This window comes from Cyanistes caeruleus, chromosome 4, assembly GCF_971803275.1.
Source record: "Cyanistes caeruleus chromosome 4, bCyaCae1.hap1.1, whole genome shotgun sequence".
In the NCBI taxonomy this organism is placed as follows: Eukaryota; Metazoa; Chordata; class Aves; order Passeriformes; family Paridae; genus Cyanistes; species Cyanistes caeruleus.
The window spans coordinates 81,353,789-81,373,299 of record NC_141704.1 but is presented as its reverse complement, the minus strand read 5'-3'; the positions used below and the strand labels follow the sequence as shown (position 1 = coordinate 81,373,299).

The following is a 19,511-nucleotide window of genomic DNA, read 5'->3' as shown; positions in this document are numbered from 1 at the left end:
CTGAGCTGTTATGAGCAGGGAAAAAAAAAAGGGAAAGATGCAGGGCATTGGAAATCTTGGACGTCTCCAAAAGTGAAATTTACATTTTCAGCGGAAAACAGTAATTTTGGGAAGTCATGATCTTTCCGAGATGCTTCAGTGCCATCCTCAGCAAAGAAATGAAATCTTTGGATGGTTTTGGCATTAATTATTTGGTAGTCACCAAGGATTTTTTGCTGTCAGTATGGAGTCCTTTTTTAGTTTGCATATCACTTTTTGTACTTCATTCTTCTATGTGGTTTCGTTAGATTTCAGAATCACACTGTTTGAGGGATGAGTGTACCTACTCTTTCCTTACCTGTTAAAAAACCTAAATGTCTAAAATGCCAAAAAAAGAGAAACTATAAATTTTTTTTTAAAAAAAAAAGGTACACAAACTGAACCTCTCTTTCCCATGTTGAACTGTTTTGTCATGTAAACAAAATAACAGCCTCCCAGCCAAGTCCTTAACCAAAGTAAATAATCCAAAGGTTTTGCTTAGCTGAAACAACAAAAAAGGTGGTGTTAAAATGGCCAGAAGTTTTAGCCTTTAGGTGTTTTAGATCAAGGTTTAAGGCAGAAGAAATGCTTCTGAAGGTACAGCAGGAAATTAAGGATACCAGGTCTGACAGAGAGAATGTTCTTCTGAAAACTTACTTGATAAGTGGTTATCCTCCAGAAAAAAATAGTAATCCCTGAAATCTTGGGAGCTATGAAAAAGAAGAAAGTGTCTTGGAAACCCAGTATGAAAATGAAGTGAATGAGAACACAATACACTGAAAGGTGCATCAGTCTCTGTTTTGGCCTGAGAACTGTGTGCACATCTGGGTGATTTGCCTGCTCAGGAGTACAGGCTGTGTGCCTGTGGAGAATGGATGGATAAACAGAGTAAAAATATTGCTGAGACAGAGATAAGTTGTGAGCAAAATGAGAAACGTGTGCTGTTTGTAAATGGAAGGCTGTAGTGTTTAAATCCAGCAGGTGCCACCATATAATCTGGTCCAACTTCCCATACATAACTGTTAGTGGAATTTCACCATACAATGAACCCCAAAATTGGTATTATTTTGTAGTATAACTTCCAAAAGGGCATCCATCTTAATGCAGAGATGCAAGAGATGGATGTACCATCATTTCTTGTGTATGTAATTATCCCCACTGTTCAAAACATGGGCTTAATTTCCAGTTTTAATTTGTTTTCATTTCCAGCCATCGGTTAATTTTATCCACTTGTCTCTTCTACATTCAATGTGAAAAAAAACCAACACGGTGCATGTCAAATTGGAGAAATATGTGAAAAATATGGGTGTTAATAACAGCATTCATGCACAGCATTGGACTGAGAACTGTGGTGGCATGTCTGCATGTCTCCAGCATAATCCCCTGTTTTCACTCACTACATCTTCTTGAAGCATGAGCATTTTAGACTGAAATTCTGCTCATTCCCTCATAAAAATGAGTCTTCTTGAGCAGGTCTGAGCAGAATGCTGGCAGGTCCCACTGAATGATGGGGTGAATGATTAGAAAAAACAGTTTTCCCCACAACTGCCCCCCACCATTCAGCACATTTTTAGATATGACTTGGATGAAATACAGCTGAGATTGACACGCAAAGCCCTGTGTGGAAGCATCTGTACTTGTTATGGTTTGCTTTTTTTTTTTTTTGGAGGTGAAGATTGATCAGTTGTTTATATTCAGGTTTTTATGTGCCTATCATAACACAAATTAAGCAAACAATAAAAAGATTAAAGACATATGTAATCATAAACAAAATGGGACTGAATATCAACAGTGACACAAAGAACGCTCCCCACTGGGTGTTTTAACAAAGCCCATCCTCACCCCACCCATCCTTTCAGGAAGAGCCTGGGTAAATAGAAAGACTTTCTAAGAGCACAGAAGGCCAACAAATTCAACTTTTATAGACTGAGTCTGGCAGTGGAGTTTGTCATTGAGGACATTTTACTGACATCCTCCATCTGACATAAATTTGGAGACACAAATCAACAGAAATCGCTTCAGCTGCTGTAGTCTCACCTAACAAAGGGCAGAGGTCCTGGAAGAAGGTTAGGTCGCAAGCTGGAGGTGCAGCAGTGTGGTACAGGATGAATGATCTCATTTCTTGGGGTGGACCACAGACAAAATGAATCTGTAATACATGCAAAAGCTTCAGGATAACAAAGAAGTGTGGGAAAGAGCTGGATAGGTGAAATTGTGTCTAGTTGGGTCCATGTTGTGAGGGCGCTGCTAAGAATGCAAGGTGTTTCTGCAGGCCTAAAAACCAGATTGACATTTGAGTGAACTGTGGAGGAAAGAAGAGGCAGATATGAGCTGCCTGCTTAAGTTAAAAATCTTAAAGGCTTTTTTCTCTGTTTGGAATTTTTCATGTGTTTCTGACACTCTTGAAATGGAATCTGAGTTCAGATCCACAGCAGTTCTTCCTCCCTGCCTCTTCTAGAATGGAGTAGTGTGATCCAGCTCAAATTAGGCAGGTTTTTTCCACTCCTGTGAAAAATGAAAAAAATTGGATTCATCAGGTTTATTTATGACTCACTGAGGGCAGATTGTGCTACAAATTATAAAGTTTAATCAGAATACACACTGTTTAGAATGGGGACCAGATCTTGCCCTGTCTTCATAAATTGCCTACTGTAGCAAGCCCATGAGCTTGATCAGGAAATTTCAGCGCTGTCATAATTCAGACAATAATAATAATGTTGTAGAACTGGGCAAGGAACTCCAAACCCAAAGTGCATTAGATAATGCTCGAGCTGATTTGTGGTTTCAAGTGGAAACCAGTTAAAGCTGGATTGTATGAAATGGTTTCAGCCCAATAATCATCCCTGCTATTACCAAGTTCCTTGCTGGGTTATAACTTTGCATAAATTCAGTGTTTGGTGTAAAATAGAGTGCTGTATTGCTCTGGAAAAGGTCTGAAGTAAATGGCCACATGTCCTGTGTTCCCAATCCAGCAGATTTATTTTTCACTCAAAGTCCTTCCCCACCCATTCAATCTGAGGGCAACATTTTTAGACTTAGATACTAATGAGATTTGTTGTTGAGCTCTTCAGGTCTGGGATTTCAGCCCTTGAGAGCTGGCACTCGATGATCCTCGTGGGTCCTTTCCAGCTCAGAATAGTCAGATATTCCACAAGAGAGTTGTATCAGCAGGCTTGGCATACTTTTTTTTTACCATGACCTCTTTTGAGATCATGCTGTGTTGTGGTCTCAGTGCCTGAGACAGCTGGAACAGCTGATTGTGGAGAGATGCTTGCCTGCAAAGCCGTGTGAAAGGTGACAAATGGATGTCAGTTTGGTTTCATTTAGCTGCTGGGTGTGTGCTGGGCAGCAAGGCTGCTCTCCAAGGGTGGAGAAACAACCCAGGCCAGCGTGGATCATCAGATTTCCATCTGTCTGATAAACAGAGTTGAAATCTTGGAGAAATACTTTATATTTTTTATTTACTCCTCATCTGAAGAATGTCAAAAGATGCAGGCAATTGGAAGATAAGCTCTGAAGAGCTCCCAAGTTGATTTTGCTCGTGGTGGGCTGCTACAGGGATCTGTAACAGTGGCAGAATGAGGGTCACTCTTTACACTGAAAGCAGTGTTAACATGATTGTAAGGAAAACAAGAAACACATCTCTTAAAAAAACTGCAACTCGTTGTTCCCATGTTTAATCCTATGTTGTTCCCAATATTTACAGATTATTGGGCAGATTGCATGAATGCTGGTGAACAGAAATGAATACTTAAGGTGACTCTCATGGATGGAGCCCATACCTGGTGTATTTATTGCCTGTAGGGAACTGCACTGATATGGAGGAAGGCAATGGATGAGTTTAGAATCGTATTAAGAGACATTTTCAGCTTTCTTAACAGATGATCTATGTGATAAGTGTCCAAGGACAGGAAGTACATATCTGTTTAATGGATAAGATTTTGTGGGAATTTTTTGCTTAGGGTATTCTTTTGGTTTCCTTTTTTAGTTTGCTGAGCAACTGGTGCTTTATAAAAGGCATTTTAAAGAGGCTTTTAGAAGCAGTTGTTCTCCTTTCTGTGGAGGGGTGTTTTGTGTGGGTACAGAGAGTGGAATGAACTTCATCTTTGCGTGGTCTGCTCTTTCTTGTGGAAATTAAAGACCCCACTGGTTTATTATTGTATTCATATCCTTTCTGTTGTAGACCTAAACAAAATGTTGATACCCCTTGGAGTTGCTTAAAAATGGCAGGTGATTCCCTGCATCATCTTTAGGGCTTTTAATTCAGCTCCTTCCTTTCTTCCTCATCCCTCACTGTGATCCCTCATGGCCATGCTGCTCATGGTTTGCACTCTCTTTGAGAAGAGTTGTTTCTACAAAGGGAAAGGTTGCAAGCTCTTGAAGCAGAGCACAAAATTAGCAAATTAAATTCTATGTTGCACTCAGGATGAAAATGGTGTTTTAGGTCTGGCAAGTGGCTCAGCCATGTTTTACACTTTAAATTCTTAAAGTAAAATTGGGATAACTGATTGCTGGTCCTGTACTTTCACCCTTCTTCCAGCAAAGGAGAAAAATAGTGTCAGAACACAGTGATGGGAGAGGTTTGGCCCCAAAGAGTCTGATTGATGGCTAAATCAAACTGGTTTAGTTGCTTTTAATGTTAAAATATTTGCAATACGAACATTATCTGTACTTGGTTTTAGTCAGTGAAGAACTCCATTTTTTTTTTCTGTTCATGGCTGCACTAAAATACGTGACTATGTAAAGAAGAGAGACTCCTTAACCATGATGTATCAGACCACTGCCAGAAGCAAAGTAAATGAATGTCCTGACTGGGTCTGGCACATGTTGGCTTCCAAATTCACTTTCCCTGCTCAAAAAGATAAGAGGAATGCAGGCCTCTCCCTTTATCTCACACAGTAATAACCTCAGCAAAGATTTGAATGGGACACAGGATTATTAGGATTTTAAGGTCCTTTTCAAGTAGGATGAAACTAAATGTAATCATCTGTTGGGTTAGATGAGTACAATGGGTTCTCAGCTGCAGGCTTTCATCACAGCAGCGATCTTGTGTGATTTGGCCTGGCAGGGCTCCGGGCTCACAAAAATTTTGTGGGTGTCAGATGTTTGGCACTCAGAACCGACCACTGAGAGCTGCTGTCGTACTTGTGTCTCCCTGCTTTCTAGTCTTTGAGCTGTAGAATGCTGTCACCATTTTCAGAGTGTGATATTTAGGGGAGGCTGATGAAAAGCTGCTTTGCTGAGTCCAATTCCAGCTACGTGGGCCCGAGCTGCTCAAACGCTGCGGTGAGTGCTCCTGCAGGAGCAGGCTAGGAGCATGTTTGCTCAGCTACAGAGCTGGGCTTTTATGGATTTGGTGTTTTCTAGGAGCCAGCTGATGGTGTGGTGTGGCTGCTGCCTTCACAGGGTCTATTTTCTCAAGTTTGCTCCTGAGAAACAAAAGGAAACCGGGGTTTGAAATTATGCGTCTCAATTTGACAGCATGTTTTCACTAAAGCACATGGAGCAGGCACTGTAGCCACACTGCGCTCTAGAAAACTGCATTTTGGGATTTTTTTCAGTGTCCAATATGCAATAACACCTTTGTTTCCCTTTCCCTGTTGCAGGCTGTCCTACCAGAGAAACGATGACGATGACGAAGAAGCCGCCAGGGAACGTCGCCGGCGGGCTCGGCAGGAGAGGCTGCGGCAAAAGGAAGAGGGAGATCTCTCAGGAGAAGTAACAGAGAAATCCGAGGTTAATGCCCAAAACAGGTAAATGTCTGATGCTGTTTCCTGTTCAAGCCAATGGTGATTTTTGTTCAGAGCAGAGAAGTATCTGGAAGAGGTTTGCTTTGGTGCTTGAATTTGAAGTACTGGGTGTCGCCCTGATAATGTTTTCACAGTTTTAGTTACTTTCCCATGAAAGTCCTATAAACATAAGTTGTTTATCACATTCCTTCTAAGAAACATCTTTTGATGGACATTTCTCATGACCAGTGTGCTTGGGAAGGTGTAACTTAAATATCCAATCCCTGGTCATTGTTGAGAATCTATAAATAGTGGAGTCAGAGAATAAAAGACAATTTTTTGTTCTGACATTGAGAGTGTTCGTGTGTATCATTTCATGTCCTTTAGTGACAACTGGGTTTGTCCATCCTTAAAATGAAGAAGGACCTCACACTGAGGATCACCCTGGCTGTGTCTCCATGGTAGGGTGGGAGCATCACTGACTCTGGGCTTGAGGCCGTGCTCATGGCCCATATCCAGGTGTCCTCAAGGCTGTCTGTGGGGTGATTCAGCTGGGGCTCGTGGTGGCTCTCAGATTCTCTCAGGCCTCACAAAACACCACATCTTTGGTTCTGCTCACAGGGGTCATGGTGCTGTGTGGCCAAAGAGCTGGGTGGCAGCCAGTCCTCAAGCTGTGGCTGCAAAACGCCTGCTGGGTGCTGGGTGTGAGCTCTAGAGCCAGCACTGGCCAGGAATAAGGAGCAGAAAAGCTCATGGAAGGAGGTGACACTTGGAATCATGGAATCATCAAAGTTGGAAGAGACCTTGAAGGTCATCAAGTTAACCCAGCAGTGCCCCTGTAGCCCCTAAACCACGACACCACATCACTCATGTCACCACCCTCTTGTCACAAGATGAGTGGCCTTCCTGTCTGTCCATCACTTTAGTATAGTTTCACATGGTCACAAATAATACACCCAGATTTCCAGTGGCCATAACACAATTGATAGAAGAAACCAGAATTGTGATGGCAAGTGCTCACAGATGCTGAGCACAAGAAGTGATTTATTTCAGGCAAGGAGAATGGATCTAGATTAGCAAAACAGCAGCTGAATTTTGAATTTTTTGTGTAACCTGTCGTGTCTGTGTAGCCTGTTGTGTTTCCCAGCCGAAGAATGATGTTACAGCAGGATTTTTTCCTAGAAACAGTGAAGTGCATATTATTGTTAGAAAGAATTTTTTATTTTTTTTTTTTTTTTAATGCAAACCTTTCCCTTCTACACAGCGTGGCAGGAGAGGAAAGCAAGCGCTCTACAGATGATGAGGCCGCTTTGTTGGAGAGGCTGGCGAGACGGGAGGAGAGACGCCAGAAACGTCTGCAGGAAGCCCTGGAACGCCAAAAGGAATTTGACCCCACGATCACAGATGGGAGCTTGTCACTGCCCAGCAGGAGAGAAGTAAACAATGTGGAAGAAAATGAGACCACGGGGAAAGAGGAGAAGGCTGAAACGCGCCGAGGACGCTGTGAGGTTGAGGAGACGGAAACAGTTACCAAATCGTACCAAAGGAACAACTGGAGGCAAGATGGGGAAGAAGAGGGAAAAAAAGAAGAAAAGGACAAGGAGGAGGTACAGGAGGAGAAACCAAAGGAGCTCCCCATAGAGGAAAATCAGGTAGATGTGACAGCAGAAAAATCCACAGATAAAGAAGAGGCAGTAACTGTAAATGCAGAGGAGCACAAAGCAGAGAATGATACAAATGCTGTGCCAGAAGGGACGCAAAGTGTAACTGATGCTGTAGATAAAGAGAAGCTTAGGGATGAGGAAAAAGCTGAGGAAGAAAGGAAAGAAGCAGAGGAAAGGGAGAGGTTAAAAGCAGAGGAAGAGAAGAGGGCAGCTGAGGAAAAACAGAAAGCAGAGGAAGAGAAGAGGGCAGCTGAGGAAAAACAAAAAGCAGAGGAAGAGAAGAGGGCAGCTGAGGAAAAACAAAAAGCAGAGGAAGAGAAGAGGGCAGCTGAGGAGAGGGCTAAGGCAGAAGAGGAGAAGAGGGCAGCTGAGGAAAGAGAGAGGGCTAAAGCTGAAGAGGAGAGGAGGGCAGCTGAGGAAAAACAGAAAGCTGAGGAGGAAAAGAGGGCAGCTGAGGAGAGGGCAAAGGCAGAAGAGGAGAAGAGGGCAGCTGAGGAAAAGGCTAAACTAGAAGCAGAGAAATTAAAGCAAAAACAAAAGATGGAAGAACAGAAAATAGAAGATAAACAGGTAAAAGAGAAGAAAGTAGAAGACGAAAAACCTCAAGCAGCTTTCTTAAAAAAGCAGGTACAGTAAACATTTTGCACCAAAATAAGACACCTGTGGTTTGTGTGAAATGTAATGCAAGAAAAGATGGAATTGGAGTTTCCTCACAGATCTAGCCCTGTACTGAAGTTACTAATACTTGTGCTGTCGCTCTCTCTTTTTAAAAATCAATCCCCTCCTGCTTGCCAATAATTCAGTGCACAACAGGCCTGACCTCACTCCATCCAAGAAAACCTTGCACGTTCAGACCTCTGCATGTGCTTTTGCTGCCTTTCTTTCCCCCTCAGCTGTTATAAACTGGCCTGACTCAGTAACAGATGAGGTGGAGGCAGGCACACCTTGGCAGGAAATATTCCGAGCGCCTGTGGAGCTGTGTGAGGAATGCTGTGTGCTAAGGGTGATGGTGAGGAAGGGCTCTGTGCACACTGAGCATGGAGAAAAGCCCAGGTGGGGAGGAATGGGAGGATTTGGAGAGGGTGGAGGGGGCACAGCAGCACGTGATGGAGTTGTGGCTGCACACTGGATTGGTACGCGAGCACAGCGCGGAGAAACGAGAGGCGCAAAGAGGTGCGGTGTTTTTGTGTTAAAAATAAAAATTATTGAAAACCCAAAAAAAAAAAAGGAGGAAGAAAAAGTGGAAGCTAAAAAGGAAAAGCTGCCAGAAGAGAAGCTCCAAGCTACCTCCATAAAAGATCAGGTAACTCATAAACCACTGATTTAGATGTGATAGGGAAACTTGAGATATGAAAGCAAATAAGGCACCTTTAAGTGAAAGTTGCTTCTTCAGCAAAGTACTTAAGCTTGTGCTCCACTTCAAGAATATGGGTAATCCTGCTGAAATAAATAGGGGTGAAGCTCCTTAAGTGCTTAAAATTAAGTAAATTCTTAAGTAGTTATTCTTTTGGGGCTTTAGGACCAATTCCTGTTTGTCTTAAAACAAATATTCCAGGAAACTCAGTTCAGTCAACAACACAAGTATGGTTTTCTCTCTAGGGATGAATTTTTCAGGACAGTATCAACTAATCATCCTGGTTTCCTCACACTTTACTGTGAACTTTTTCCCTATGAAAAAAAAACCTGCTATAATAATAACAATTATCATCATCATTATCATCAATTAATAATAATCATCATAATGATAATAATAATAATCTAGGCCTCTTGGCCACTTGACTGCCTTAACTAATAATTCCCCTGCAAGCTGCAATACCCCGTGATACAAAAACTGTGCATACCCAAGATTCTTCTTTTGTTTTAAAGAGAAAAATCTACCAAATGTACTGCATTGCATTTCCACTGTAAACACAGGAGCTGGTGCCATGGTGTTTTACTGTATGGTAAGTAAATAAGATTTGGGGACCATTTGCTCTTCAGGGGACAGCTGGACACAGAGCAGTGCTCAGTGATGTGCAGCAGTTTTGAGAGCCAAAAAGGTCTCAGATCCTTTGAGACCAGGATCAGGTCTCAAAACAACCCCTGATCCTGGTTAGGGGAGACTGCTCAGAGCCTTGGAAGTTTGGACCCATTTGAGTTTGGAACATGCTGTAGATGTTTAGCTCACCCTCAGAGAGTGGTGAAGAAATAGCTGCACAAAAAAAAAAAAAAAAAGAAGGGATGGATTATATTAAGAAGACAGAACCAGTTTCCACAATTCACTTTTGCATGCAATCTTTGAATATTACAAGTAAATGTAAAGAGGAGTCTGTAGCTGACCACAAACTTTGATTTGTGGGGAACTTGAGACACAGTTGTCCTGCTTGTTTTTATGTAGAGCTTGGCCAACTCTCCCTGGAGCTCTCATCATGCTTTTAAAACCTACCCACTGGGCTAGATTATTCCAGGAAATTGGCAAGACTTATAAAAGTTACTTGTGATTTTAGTGTTTCCATCTTTGAATGCTGAAGCTGAGACAACTTAATAGAATCCCACTTCTGCTGCAATGCTGAAAACCCATCCTGAGCATTCAAAATGTCTTGAAAATCTCAGTTGTTGTTTCTTTACATGTGAACAAAAATTGATGGTCAGGCAAGATCAAGCTCCCTTCTCCACTTCTCCCCCCCCATTTCCAGGACATACAAATTCAATGAAGTCTCTTTCTGAAAGTGCCTGCAGCTAAGAGGATGCCAGTGTTTCATGAACAAGACCATGAGGGAATAGAATGTATCTAAATAATCAGGTTTTGCTTTTGCTTTGGACCACAAAGTTCAGGTTTTGATTAATTTGGCAAGGGAAAAAAAAAAAAAAAGTCTCTTTTTCTGAACTTCTGCAGAGTTTTTGGTTCTTAAAAGTGACCTGAGAAGTTCACAAGAACAAGCTTTCTCATGATGTGAGACTCCTGGTATTTCCTGCTTCCAGTTTGGCTAGACATGCTGCAGCAGTTGCTTTTCTCATGGTATTTGGGGATGGCAGATGACTCTGCAGGGAAGCACTAAATGCCCACAGCTTTTAACTCACCCAATAACAGAGCCCAAGTAAGGAATCAAATCTGCCAGATGGGTCTCCAGCCTCAATAACTGATTTGCTTCAGTCTGAAGGTGTTCAAAGTCAAGATTTAGAAATCTCAACTCTCAAGTAATAGCATGAAAATCTGTCAGAAAACAGGCAGTATAGAAAGGGATAAAAATATCAATACATAAAGCTGGAAATATGTTAACCATGCCTTTGGTCATGTTTTAGATTGATACCAAGATTTTTGAGAACGTGTGAACTATTTCAGTTCAGGTGATAACACTGGTCTGCTCCAAGTGGAGTCTTTTTTTTTTAGTTCAGCAGAAGCTGAATTAGTCTATAATGTAGGGAAGCAGTGAGAAAGGCAGAGAACTTCATCTGTTGCCTGCCTTTGGAATGAGATACAAAGGTTTCTGCTTCTTTCCTGATTGATCTCTGCTTTGGTATTGAAATTAGGAGCGGGATTGAGCCCAAAAGATGTGAAATGCTTCTGTGATATCTTGTTTTACCATCTTTTTGAGTAAAGAGGCCAAGCTGTGTTAATGGTTTTCTCAAATGCAGACACATTATCATAAATCCTTCTGGCTTCTGAAATGCTATTTCCTAACCTATTACTTTTTAAACTATATTGTTTTAATATTAGTTTTCTCAGTGATTTCAATTAAGATGTAAGAGATACAACCCTCCCCAGTGGAGCTGAATACATAAGGCAGCTGGAAGTGTTGGCTTTTTAAATAAGACTTAGGAAGGTCTTGATGAAAATCTCAGCAAAGGAAACCTAATGCCCTCAAAATCCCAGGACAGGCATCCTGGCACAAGAAACCTTGCACCAATCAGCACCTCTGCTTTCAGCATCACCCAGACTGGGGCTGAAGGGTTGGGAGATTTTTAGCAGGCAGCCGAGATTCCCGCTGTGAACACCACCACCAGCTCACCCCCATCTGGCAACGCCCAGAAGATGATGCTCTGGTGGCATTCACCAGGATAAATGAAAATCCCTGCTTGTCTCAGCCCAGAACACAGCAGACCATTCCTTGAGGCCGCTGGCAGTCGTGGCCTGGCTTGTAGCAGTTGCAGCATCGTGGCCAAGGAATGCAGGGCCAGGGAAGCTGAACTCCCCTCTTGTCCGGCAGGGAGCCGCTGCCAGCTCCTGTTGGCAGGAGAGGGTGGGAAAAGCTGCTGCCTGCTCTCAGAGCAGAGAAAATGCCTCTGTTGGTTGTGTCCAGCATCCCCCAGCAGCAGCAAATCTGCTGAAATGGTTTAACCATCCCGAGCTCAGCTAAAAGGCGGCGGTGTCCGTCGCATCTCTCGGAGCAGCAGCCTGGCCTCAGGTGAAGTCAGGCACTGGCTCTGGGGCTTCATCTGCACCTCATCCAGTGCCTGAGGAGGATCTGGGCTTTGAAGACCCTGAACTCATCCTTCAGTAATGATTTTGCTTCTCATCAGTACTTTTTTTCCACTCCTCATCAGTAAAGGTTTTGCTTCTCCAGGAGTCATTCTTTGCTGAGGAAGAACAGGAATTTCTTTTCATTTGGGGTGTGAAGCTGTCTTCTACTTTTTTATTTCATGGTGCATCTTAAGCCACCTTTAAGAGCACCTGTGTCACAGACAGGGCTGTTACAGAAGTTCTTTATCTTTATAGTTAGCTAATGAGATTGCAATAGGCTTCCAAAGCATTTTTTTTCTAAAGATCTGCATTTCAATTCTACACAGAAGGTATTTCTTTCCAGTTAGAAGCTTCCTTCAGCACAGAGCTGGGGAAAGCAAATAAATACTTTGGAGTTAACGTTTCATCTTCTGCTGTTGAAAGTTTGTTTTGGCTGGCAGTCTTAACTAACAGAGGATATTTCTACCTGAGAATACATAACTTAAATCAATTCACTTTCTCCTTTTACCAGCATCTAGCCATGACTCAGCTTGCTGGGCTCAGGCCATCTGTGGTATTGATAACTACTTCAAGCTCATAACTCTGAAGGAATACTGGAGAATGAAATTTATCCACAAAATATTCTTGATCACTATTAAGAATCATAAGACAAAACTCTTTAAGGATAAAGGGAATTTTTGACGATATTTTCAAGAGCACTTCCTTCTTCATATTTTTAAATATTCATGTCTTATAATGCTACCCATGACCAGCCCCAGGCAGGACTGTGCTTTTTGTCAGAGTAAGTTTTGCTCTGACATAAAGATGATTTTTTTGTTTTGGCCGTTGTTCTTGCAATAATGAAGTATCCCACTGCTGTGACACTGAGAGTGAACTTTGTCAAACAAGCTTGACATTTGTTGGAGGTTATGTGTTGCTTTTATTGCACCAATGCCCTAAACCTGGTACCAAAAATGTATTGGCAACTCCCAGAGAGTTTGCAACCCAAAATCTTAAGAAGCAACAGGTGAATGATGCTGCAGTGGGAGGGAGGAGTGGGAGTGCAGCTGCAGAGTGAAGCAGTCTGGTGGCACAGTCCCATGGCCACAGCAAACTTTTATAGAAAACTGATAATATTATTTTCAGGATGCTTTGACCTGGAATTCAGGTCAGGACAGTGAAGTGATAGTTGATCACAGTCCAGAGCTTTGCAGACCACTTCTGCTCTATAGCATGTAAACAATTTGAAGACAGTTGCCAAGAAATTCGTGTTTCTCTGCTGTTATTTAGAATGCATCATTCTGACTTTTTTTTTTGTGTGTGTCTTGTGTTTTGTTCTGTGATTTGTGCTGTCTTCTGAGCAGGTAAAAGATGACAAAGGCAAAGCACCCAAAGAGGAAATGAAAAGTGTCTGGGATCGCAAGAAGGGCGTTCCTGAGCAAAAGGCGCAGAACGGAGAGCGTGAGCTCCCCGCCTCCAAACTCAAACCGACTGAGAACGCTTTTGGGTGAGTTCCAAGTGAAAACTGGGCTTGCCTGAGCCCCAGCAGATCAGGAGCCATCTCTGGGTCCCTGCTTGTGGCACTGAGTGGAGGAACTGGGCTGGAAACCTCAGCAGTGGCTCAGATGCTCTCTGCGCTGTGGTTCTGTAGTTTCTAAGCTGTCCCCACCCTGCTGCAGCAACAAAGCCCAAAAAGCTGATGGAAATGGCCCTGCTCCCTCAGTGGAGACAAGAGGCTTGCATTTGCTTTGCTGGGGCTTTCCTTGCTTATTTCTGATATCTGCAGAGAGGCCAGTAATGACAAAACCCCTAGATTTTGTGTTCTCTAATTTTTTTAGTCAGATCTCAGCTTTTACTGCAGTCACCTATTGCAATTCAATTCAACCCTTCCAATTACCCACCTACCTTTAATCAGCAGAATAAAGCACAATCCCGTTGGTAACTCTAGAAAGAGCTGCTCTCTTGATTTCAAGGCAAACATTGAAATTAATGGCTTCTGTAGAAAAGCATTTTCTCCAGTTAGGTAAAAACCTCTCCTAGCCAAATAATCTTTTTTATTTTAAATTTTTTTCCTTTCTTTTTATATGCTGTGTTTGATTTTTATTTTTCTTTTTAAGGAAATACTTGGTTTGTGATTACGTTTGTAAATTCAAAGAAGGTAACAATTTCCTAGTGAAAATTTTATTTAAAAGGATGCTGCCTGCTAAAAGCATGGGATAGATGAAATAGAAATTAAGTTCTTCCTTTTAGCAGGAAACTAGGAATGAGTAGGTTAGAAATTTAAATTTCTTTCCTTCTGCATCCCTCTTCCTCTTTTACATTGACACAGGCAGAGGAAAGGTTAAGCTCTCCAGGCACTTTGAGAAATCTGAGCGTGGCAGATGGGATTTGCTATTGTATCTCAGCATTCCCCTCATGATTCTTCCGGGAAAAACAAACTTTCTCAAAATAAAATGCAGTTCAAAAGACCCTGGAGACACCCTGACCCAAGGCTGAAAGATAGGCAGAGATGGAGATGGAACAGCAGGAAATTGGCCTTGCTCGAAACTTGGGTCACATCACCAATAACATGAGAATGATTTTCTAAAAATGTTTTTTGTTGTGTTTTCATTTGCTTTGCTTCCTGTGGGGGACAGGCATTAGTGACAAAATGTAGATTTGAGTTTCCACTCATTTTTTTTTTGGTTTTATTTCTGTTTATCTTCTACTGTTTTGTGGAAGCGTGAAGAAGCTTGTTCAACAAGTTTCTATCAGCTGAGTAGAAGATTTGGTTTGGCAACATCAGTAGAGGTGCCAGTGTTTGTTGGGTTTTTAGGTACAAATTTGGGCTCTTGGTCTGTTTTCTAATGAACTGTCCAGAGTTGGGCCCTGTCTGGAACTTTCCTTTGTTCCTTTTTTATTCATTTATTTTACTTAAATGCACACATCAGATACTATTTAGAAAGAATATAAGTTGGCTAACTTTCAGTGGTGAGAACTGAGAACAAAACAGGGCAGTGGAGGCTAAAGAAAAATGTTATCTCTCTTTTTGTCTACGTCAGTCACTGAGAGAAACACAGAATAAAATCCCATTTTATGGCTTCCCCTTCCCATCTCCCCTCCCACCTGCCTTCCTCCCTATTCTCATACAGGACTGCAAAAGTCCTAAATATGATGTAACATGCTTTTTCACATTGTTCTGACATTTTTTGGCTCCCACAAGCCACTTCATTCCTTTTCCTCCTTGTCTGAAAGCTGGCAACCAGCTTCATTTCTGAATACCAAAGAGGTGCTTACAAAACTCTTCCTCCACCCAGCACCTCAGTACTGATTTCCCAATGTCGACAGCAGAGAACAGAGAAAACCCAAAATCTGTTGCAGAGGAGTTGGATGTGGAGGAAAATAAGGATAATTGCTGCCAGTGTATTGTTTGCTATTTTGGGTTATGCACAACCAGTCAGGGAAGACCTGTGAGCAGCAGGGGAATAAAATAAGTTCAAAACTTTTAAATATCCTTCTTTGTGAGGAGGCCAAAACAATCACCCCAGGTCTGCAAAGAAGAATGTTCACTCCAGATCCTGCCACTGCCTTAATCAGCTGAAAACTGAGTAGCTGCTAATTTTATTGAGGCTGACTGCACTGAGGGCACTGAGGTCTAACCTTTCTTCTGTGCTGATGGAGAGCAGAGTGGCTCTTTCTCAGGAAAATCTTGGCAAACGTTCTTCATTCTCTTAATTCTGAAGGCCAAATGTTTGCCCTTACCAGGGGGATCATTTTGTCTATCTGAAGTGACCACTTCCATCTTCTTTGGGTCCAAAGCTTGCAAAAAAAAAACTTGTCAAAACAGACTTAGAGACCAAGATGCAAAGGAAAAAAAAATACTGGGGTTTCTGGATTTGTTTGCTGGAGTGGCTACAACCTTGCAAAGAAAGAGGAAAGCCTTAAGATAGCCAGGGATTTCTTTTGTCCTGTGCAGCATTAGGTGCATTGGATCTTTGGAAATTACACAGTGCCTTGTAGAGGCTTGTGGAATATTTTGGGTTCTCAGTACTTCTGGAAACTGAACCAGAAATATTCCAGGCTGGACACCCCCTTGAAATCACACCTCAGGTATGGCTCTTCCCTTTGTTTTTTTACAGGGCAAAATGAAACTTCAAGTTAAATTTCCAATGTATTCTCACAATACTCGGTCAATTGTATTTTTCATTTAATGGAATCTGTTTTTAATATTGTCATCTCTACCAGCTACTGTTGGAATCTTTGATGTTTACTGTCTTGAGGTATTACACTGCAACACTCTGGCTGCATTAATGAGGTCATTTATATCCAGGTTTTTTTTAAGATACCAACAATACAGAAAGTTTTTTTAAAAAACTCCATAAATACATTCATCTCCTGTCTTTTTGTCAGTAGCACACTTAGAAATCTTACTTACCTATCTGTCAGCAGTAACATTAAACACACTTAGGGAGCAGACATTTGTCTAAACACTGATGTGGTAATTATTTAACAAGGTGATCCTATCACACTCTGTTGGAAGTGTGCACTTCACCTGTGCAAATTCTTTAGGTTTGGGGACTTTTTCTTCTTTTTCTTTTTCTTTTTCTTTTTCTTTTTCTTTTTCTTTTTCTTTTTCTTTTTCTTTTTCTTTTTCTTTTTCTTTTTCTTTTTCTTTTTCTTTTTCTTTTTCTTTTTCTTTTTCTTTTTCTTTTTCTTTTTCTTTTTCTTTTTCTTTTTCCTTTTCCTTTTTCTTTTTCCTTTTCCTTTTCCTTTTCCTTTTCCTTTTCCTTTTCCTTTTCCTTTTCCTTTTCCTTTTTCTTTTCCTTTTCCTTTTCCTTTTCCTTTTCCTTTTCCTTTTCCTTTTCCTTTTCCTTTTCCTTTTCCTTTTCCTTTTCCTTTTCCTTTTCCTTTTCCTTTTCCTTTTCCTTTTCCTTTTCCTTTTCCTTTTCCTTTTCCTTTTCCTTTTCCTTTTCCTTTCCCTTCCCTTTCCCTTTCCCTTTCCCTTCCCTCCTCTCCTGTGGAAAGTTACCATTAATAATTTCCAGTTCCAAAACCTCATATTTTCCCTTATGAAATGTAAACCAAAGAGCTGATGAACCTTTCTGTTCGTACATGCTGGTGGAGTTAGGGATGGGTGTTATAGGGGTTTTTTTAGGTTTTTTTTTTTATAGGTTTTTTAGGTTTTTTCTTAAAAACATTGATGAGACTGGAAGATTCTCTCCCCTCTCTTATTTCCTCCTGTTTTCCCGGAGTCAAGTAAATGTTTCTGTCCCCAGAGGTGCTTGTCTTTATCCAGAAGGGTTATAGAAGGTAACTCTGGAAAGCAAAGGGTCGCTGCATCCTTTGTGACACACAGCACGGGGGTGGCACGCGTCCTCAGCGCTGAACGTGGCACAGCTGCTCCTTGTGCCTGACAACTCCTGATGGAAATGTTTTGGGCCAGAAGGTGCTGGAAGGACCTTGGAGCTCTGCTGAGCAGGAGGCAGCAGGTGGGAAGGGAAATCCCAAGGCACCGTTTCTCCTTTCCTTGCCTTCCCAGGCGCTCGAAGGGGAGCGCGAACGCGGAGGAGGCCAAGCCGGGCGTGGAGGCCCTGAAGAGGCTGGAGGATCAGCGGCGCCGCCGGGGCGAGAACGAGAGCGAGGAGCTGGAGAAGCTGAAGGAGAAGCAGCAGGAGGCGGCAGCAGAGCTGGACGAGCTGAAGAAAAGGCGGGAGGAGCGCCGGAAAATCCTGGAGGAAGAGGAGCAGAAGAAGAAGCAGGAGGAGGCTGAGAGGAAAATCAGAGAGGAGGTACGTGTGAAATAGGGAGTTTTGGTTTATTCCATTATTTCTATTTCATTTCCACTCTCCTCACATTAGTTGACAGCTCTTTGCAGCATTGTCTAGTGAAGACCTGAGCAGCATCCAGAGTAGGAAAAAAGGTTTTAATTCTAGCCTTAGGAAGGACAGGGCTCCAATATCTGTTTGCACGAGTCAGGATTTCAGCTGTGATGGCTGCAAAGCTCTTATCTTCTTGGGGATTCAAAATCTTGGGGCAGGGCTATAGCCACAGAATTTTTTTTGACGTTATATACAGATAGAATTACAAAGTGCATGTCAAAATTTATCTGCTGCAGATGGGCTGGAATGCTAATGTTATATATAGTTACAATGGGCTAGATCTCATTAGGGAGATATTCTTGTCTATTTAAATATTGAGTATCCAACACATCTGTTTTCTTGTACTTCCTCTGCCAAGGGGCTCTACAAATAGGATTTCCAAGTCTCTGGTGCATCATTTAGGAATCCCAGTTGTTTGGAAAACAAATGGTAAATGAATAATACTGATAGTATCTGGCAGCTGAATGCCAATTCCTTTAATGTACTGAGCTCTTTCCAGCAGAACTCAGTAGCTGGCAGGATTGCACAACGCCCTGCTGGTCAGACCCACTGACCAGTGCTCACACTGGGGCTGCCTTCAGGGTTTCTGGTTTGGCTTGTAGCTGGTGATGCAAAACTCAGCTCTGGAGGGAGATCTGCAAGCATTTAATCTTGGGTTCCTTGGCCACCTACTGATTTTTCCACGTTAAATATTAACCTTGGCACAATAAGTGTCGGAGTAGAGGGGCAGAAGAACAATACCAGTGTGACACGTGAGAATACAGAGGAATTGAGCTCGAGTCTTTTTCTCTGTTTAAGTGGAGCTACATGACAGATAAATTTGGTGACTTGACTGTGAGGAGGATCTAGGGCAGATCTAATTGTGTTCCTGACATCCTTAACACTCTGATGGATTGGCATTAACACCTTTGTACATTTCAGGCAGATCACTGAACTTTTTCAACTGGCATAAAAAGCTGTTTTTACGAAATCTGGTGAATGTTTGCAGGGCTGCACACAGCCTTGTGATGGTGATGTAGTTCTGAAAGTTCTGATATTTTTTAAGGAGGAAAAAAGGAGGATGAAGGAAGAAATCGAACGAAGAAGGGCTGAAGCTGCTGAGAAACGCCAGAAGATGCCAGAAGATGGTGTATCTGAAGACAAGAAGCCCTTTAAATGTTTCAGTCCTAAAGGCTCATCTCTCAAGGTAACCTCCCCACTGGCATCTATTTAAAAACATAAAAAAAATAAAAAACGTACATAAAAAACAATGGGGTTTGTAGTCCAAACCAACAATCCAGCATCAAAAGCAATCAGACCTAAGAAAATGCTTTGATAGACTTAGCCTGAACCCTCTAGCTGAAAGACTTCATTGGGATGATTGAAAATTTAGAGTTCCTTCCTAAAAATAGAGACCAGACTGGCAGCTGTCTCTTCCTGATGAAGAATCTCCAAAAAGGATCTTCAAGAGAAAATTATTTTTGAAACCTTGAGCTGCATTACTGTGTTGGTTTTAATTTATTATAGCAGTGCTTTGTGAGCTGGAGTAGAGTCATAGAATCATTTAGGTTGGAAAAGATCTTTTAAGACCACAAAGTCACAAATGTTCCCTCACTCCTTCCACATCCACAGTTATTTTCTTGCTTGCCAGATTACTTTGTCCTTAAGCATATTCAGCCTAATCATCATTAATTGTAACTGAGCTGTATGGGAATTCTAGCTTATGTCTAATCCCCCTAAAAATAACATCTAGAAGTACTGGGCTGGATTTCATTTTCTTACATAACAAGAAATACAAACCTCACCCTTCTGTTGCTGCAGGATTTCTAAATGGCCTTTTGTG

At 41.9% G+C, this 19,511-nt stretch overlaps 1 protein-coding gene across 24 annotated transcripts in view; it reads left to right on the top strand.

Moving 5' to 3' along the window:
• Positions 1-19,511, top strand: part of CALD1 (caldesmon 1) — a 223,514-nt gene that overhangs the window by 189,446 nt on the left and 14,557 nt on the right. For 13 of the 24 annotated variants that reach the window (XM_086886026.1, XM_086886021.1, XM_086886027.1 and 10 more), the window contains 5 exons: positions 5,625-5,771; positions 7,012-7,399; positions 13,196-13,338; positions 17,350-17,599; positions 18,735-18,875. In XM_086886026.1, the coding sequence (XP_086742152.1) occupies positions 5,625-5,771; positions 7,012-7,399; positions 13,196-13,338; positions 17,350-17,599; positions 18,735-18,875 (1,069 nt within the window). Of the gene's footprint in view, positions 1-5,624; positions 5,772-7,011; positions 8,039-8,639; positions 8,715-13,195; positions 13,339-17,349; positions 17,600-18,734; positions 18,876-19,511 lie in introns of all 24 variants that reach the window. The other 11 variants (XR_015285938.1, XM_086886011.1, XM_086886016.1 and 8 more) reach the window with 1 other exon arrangement.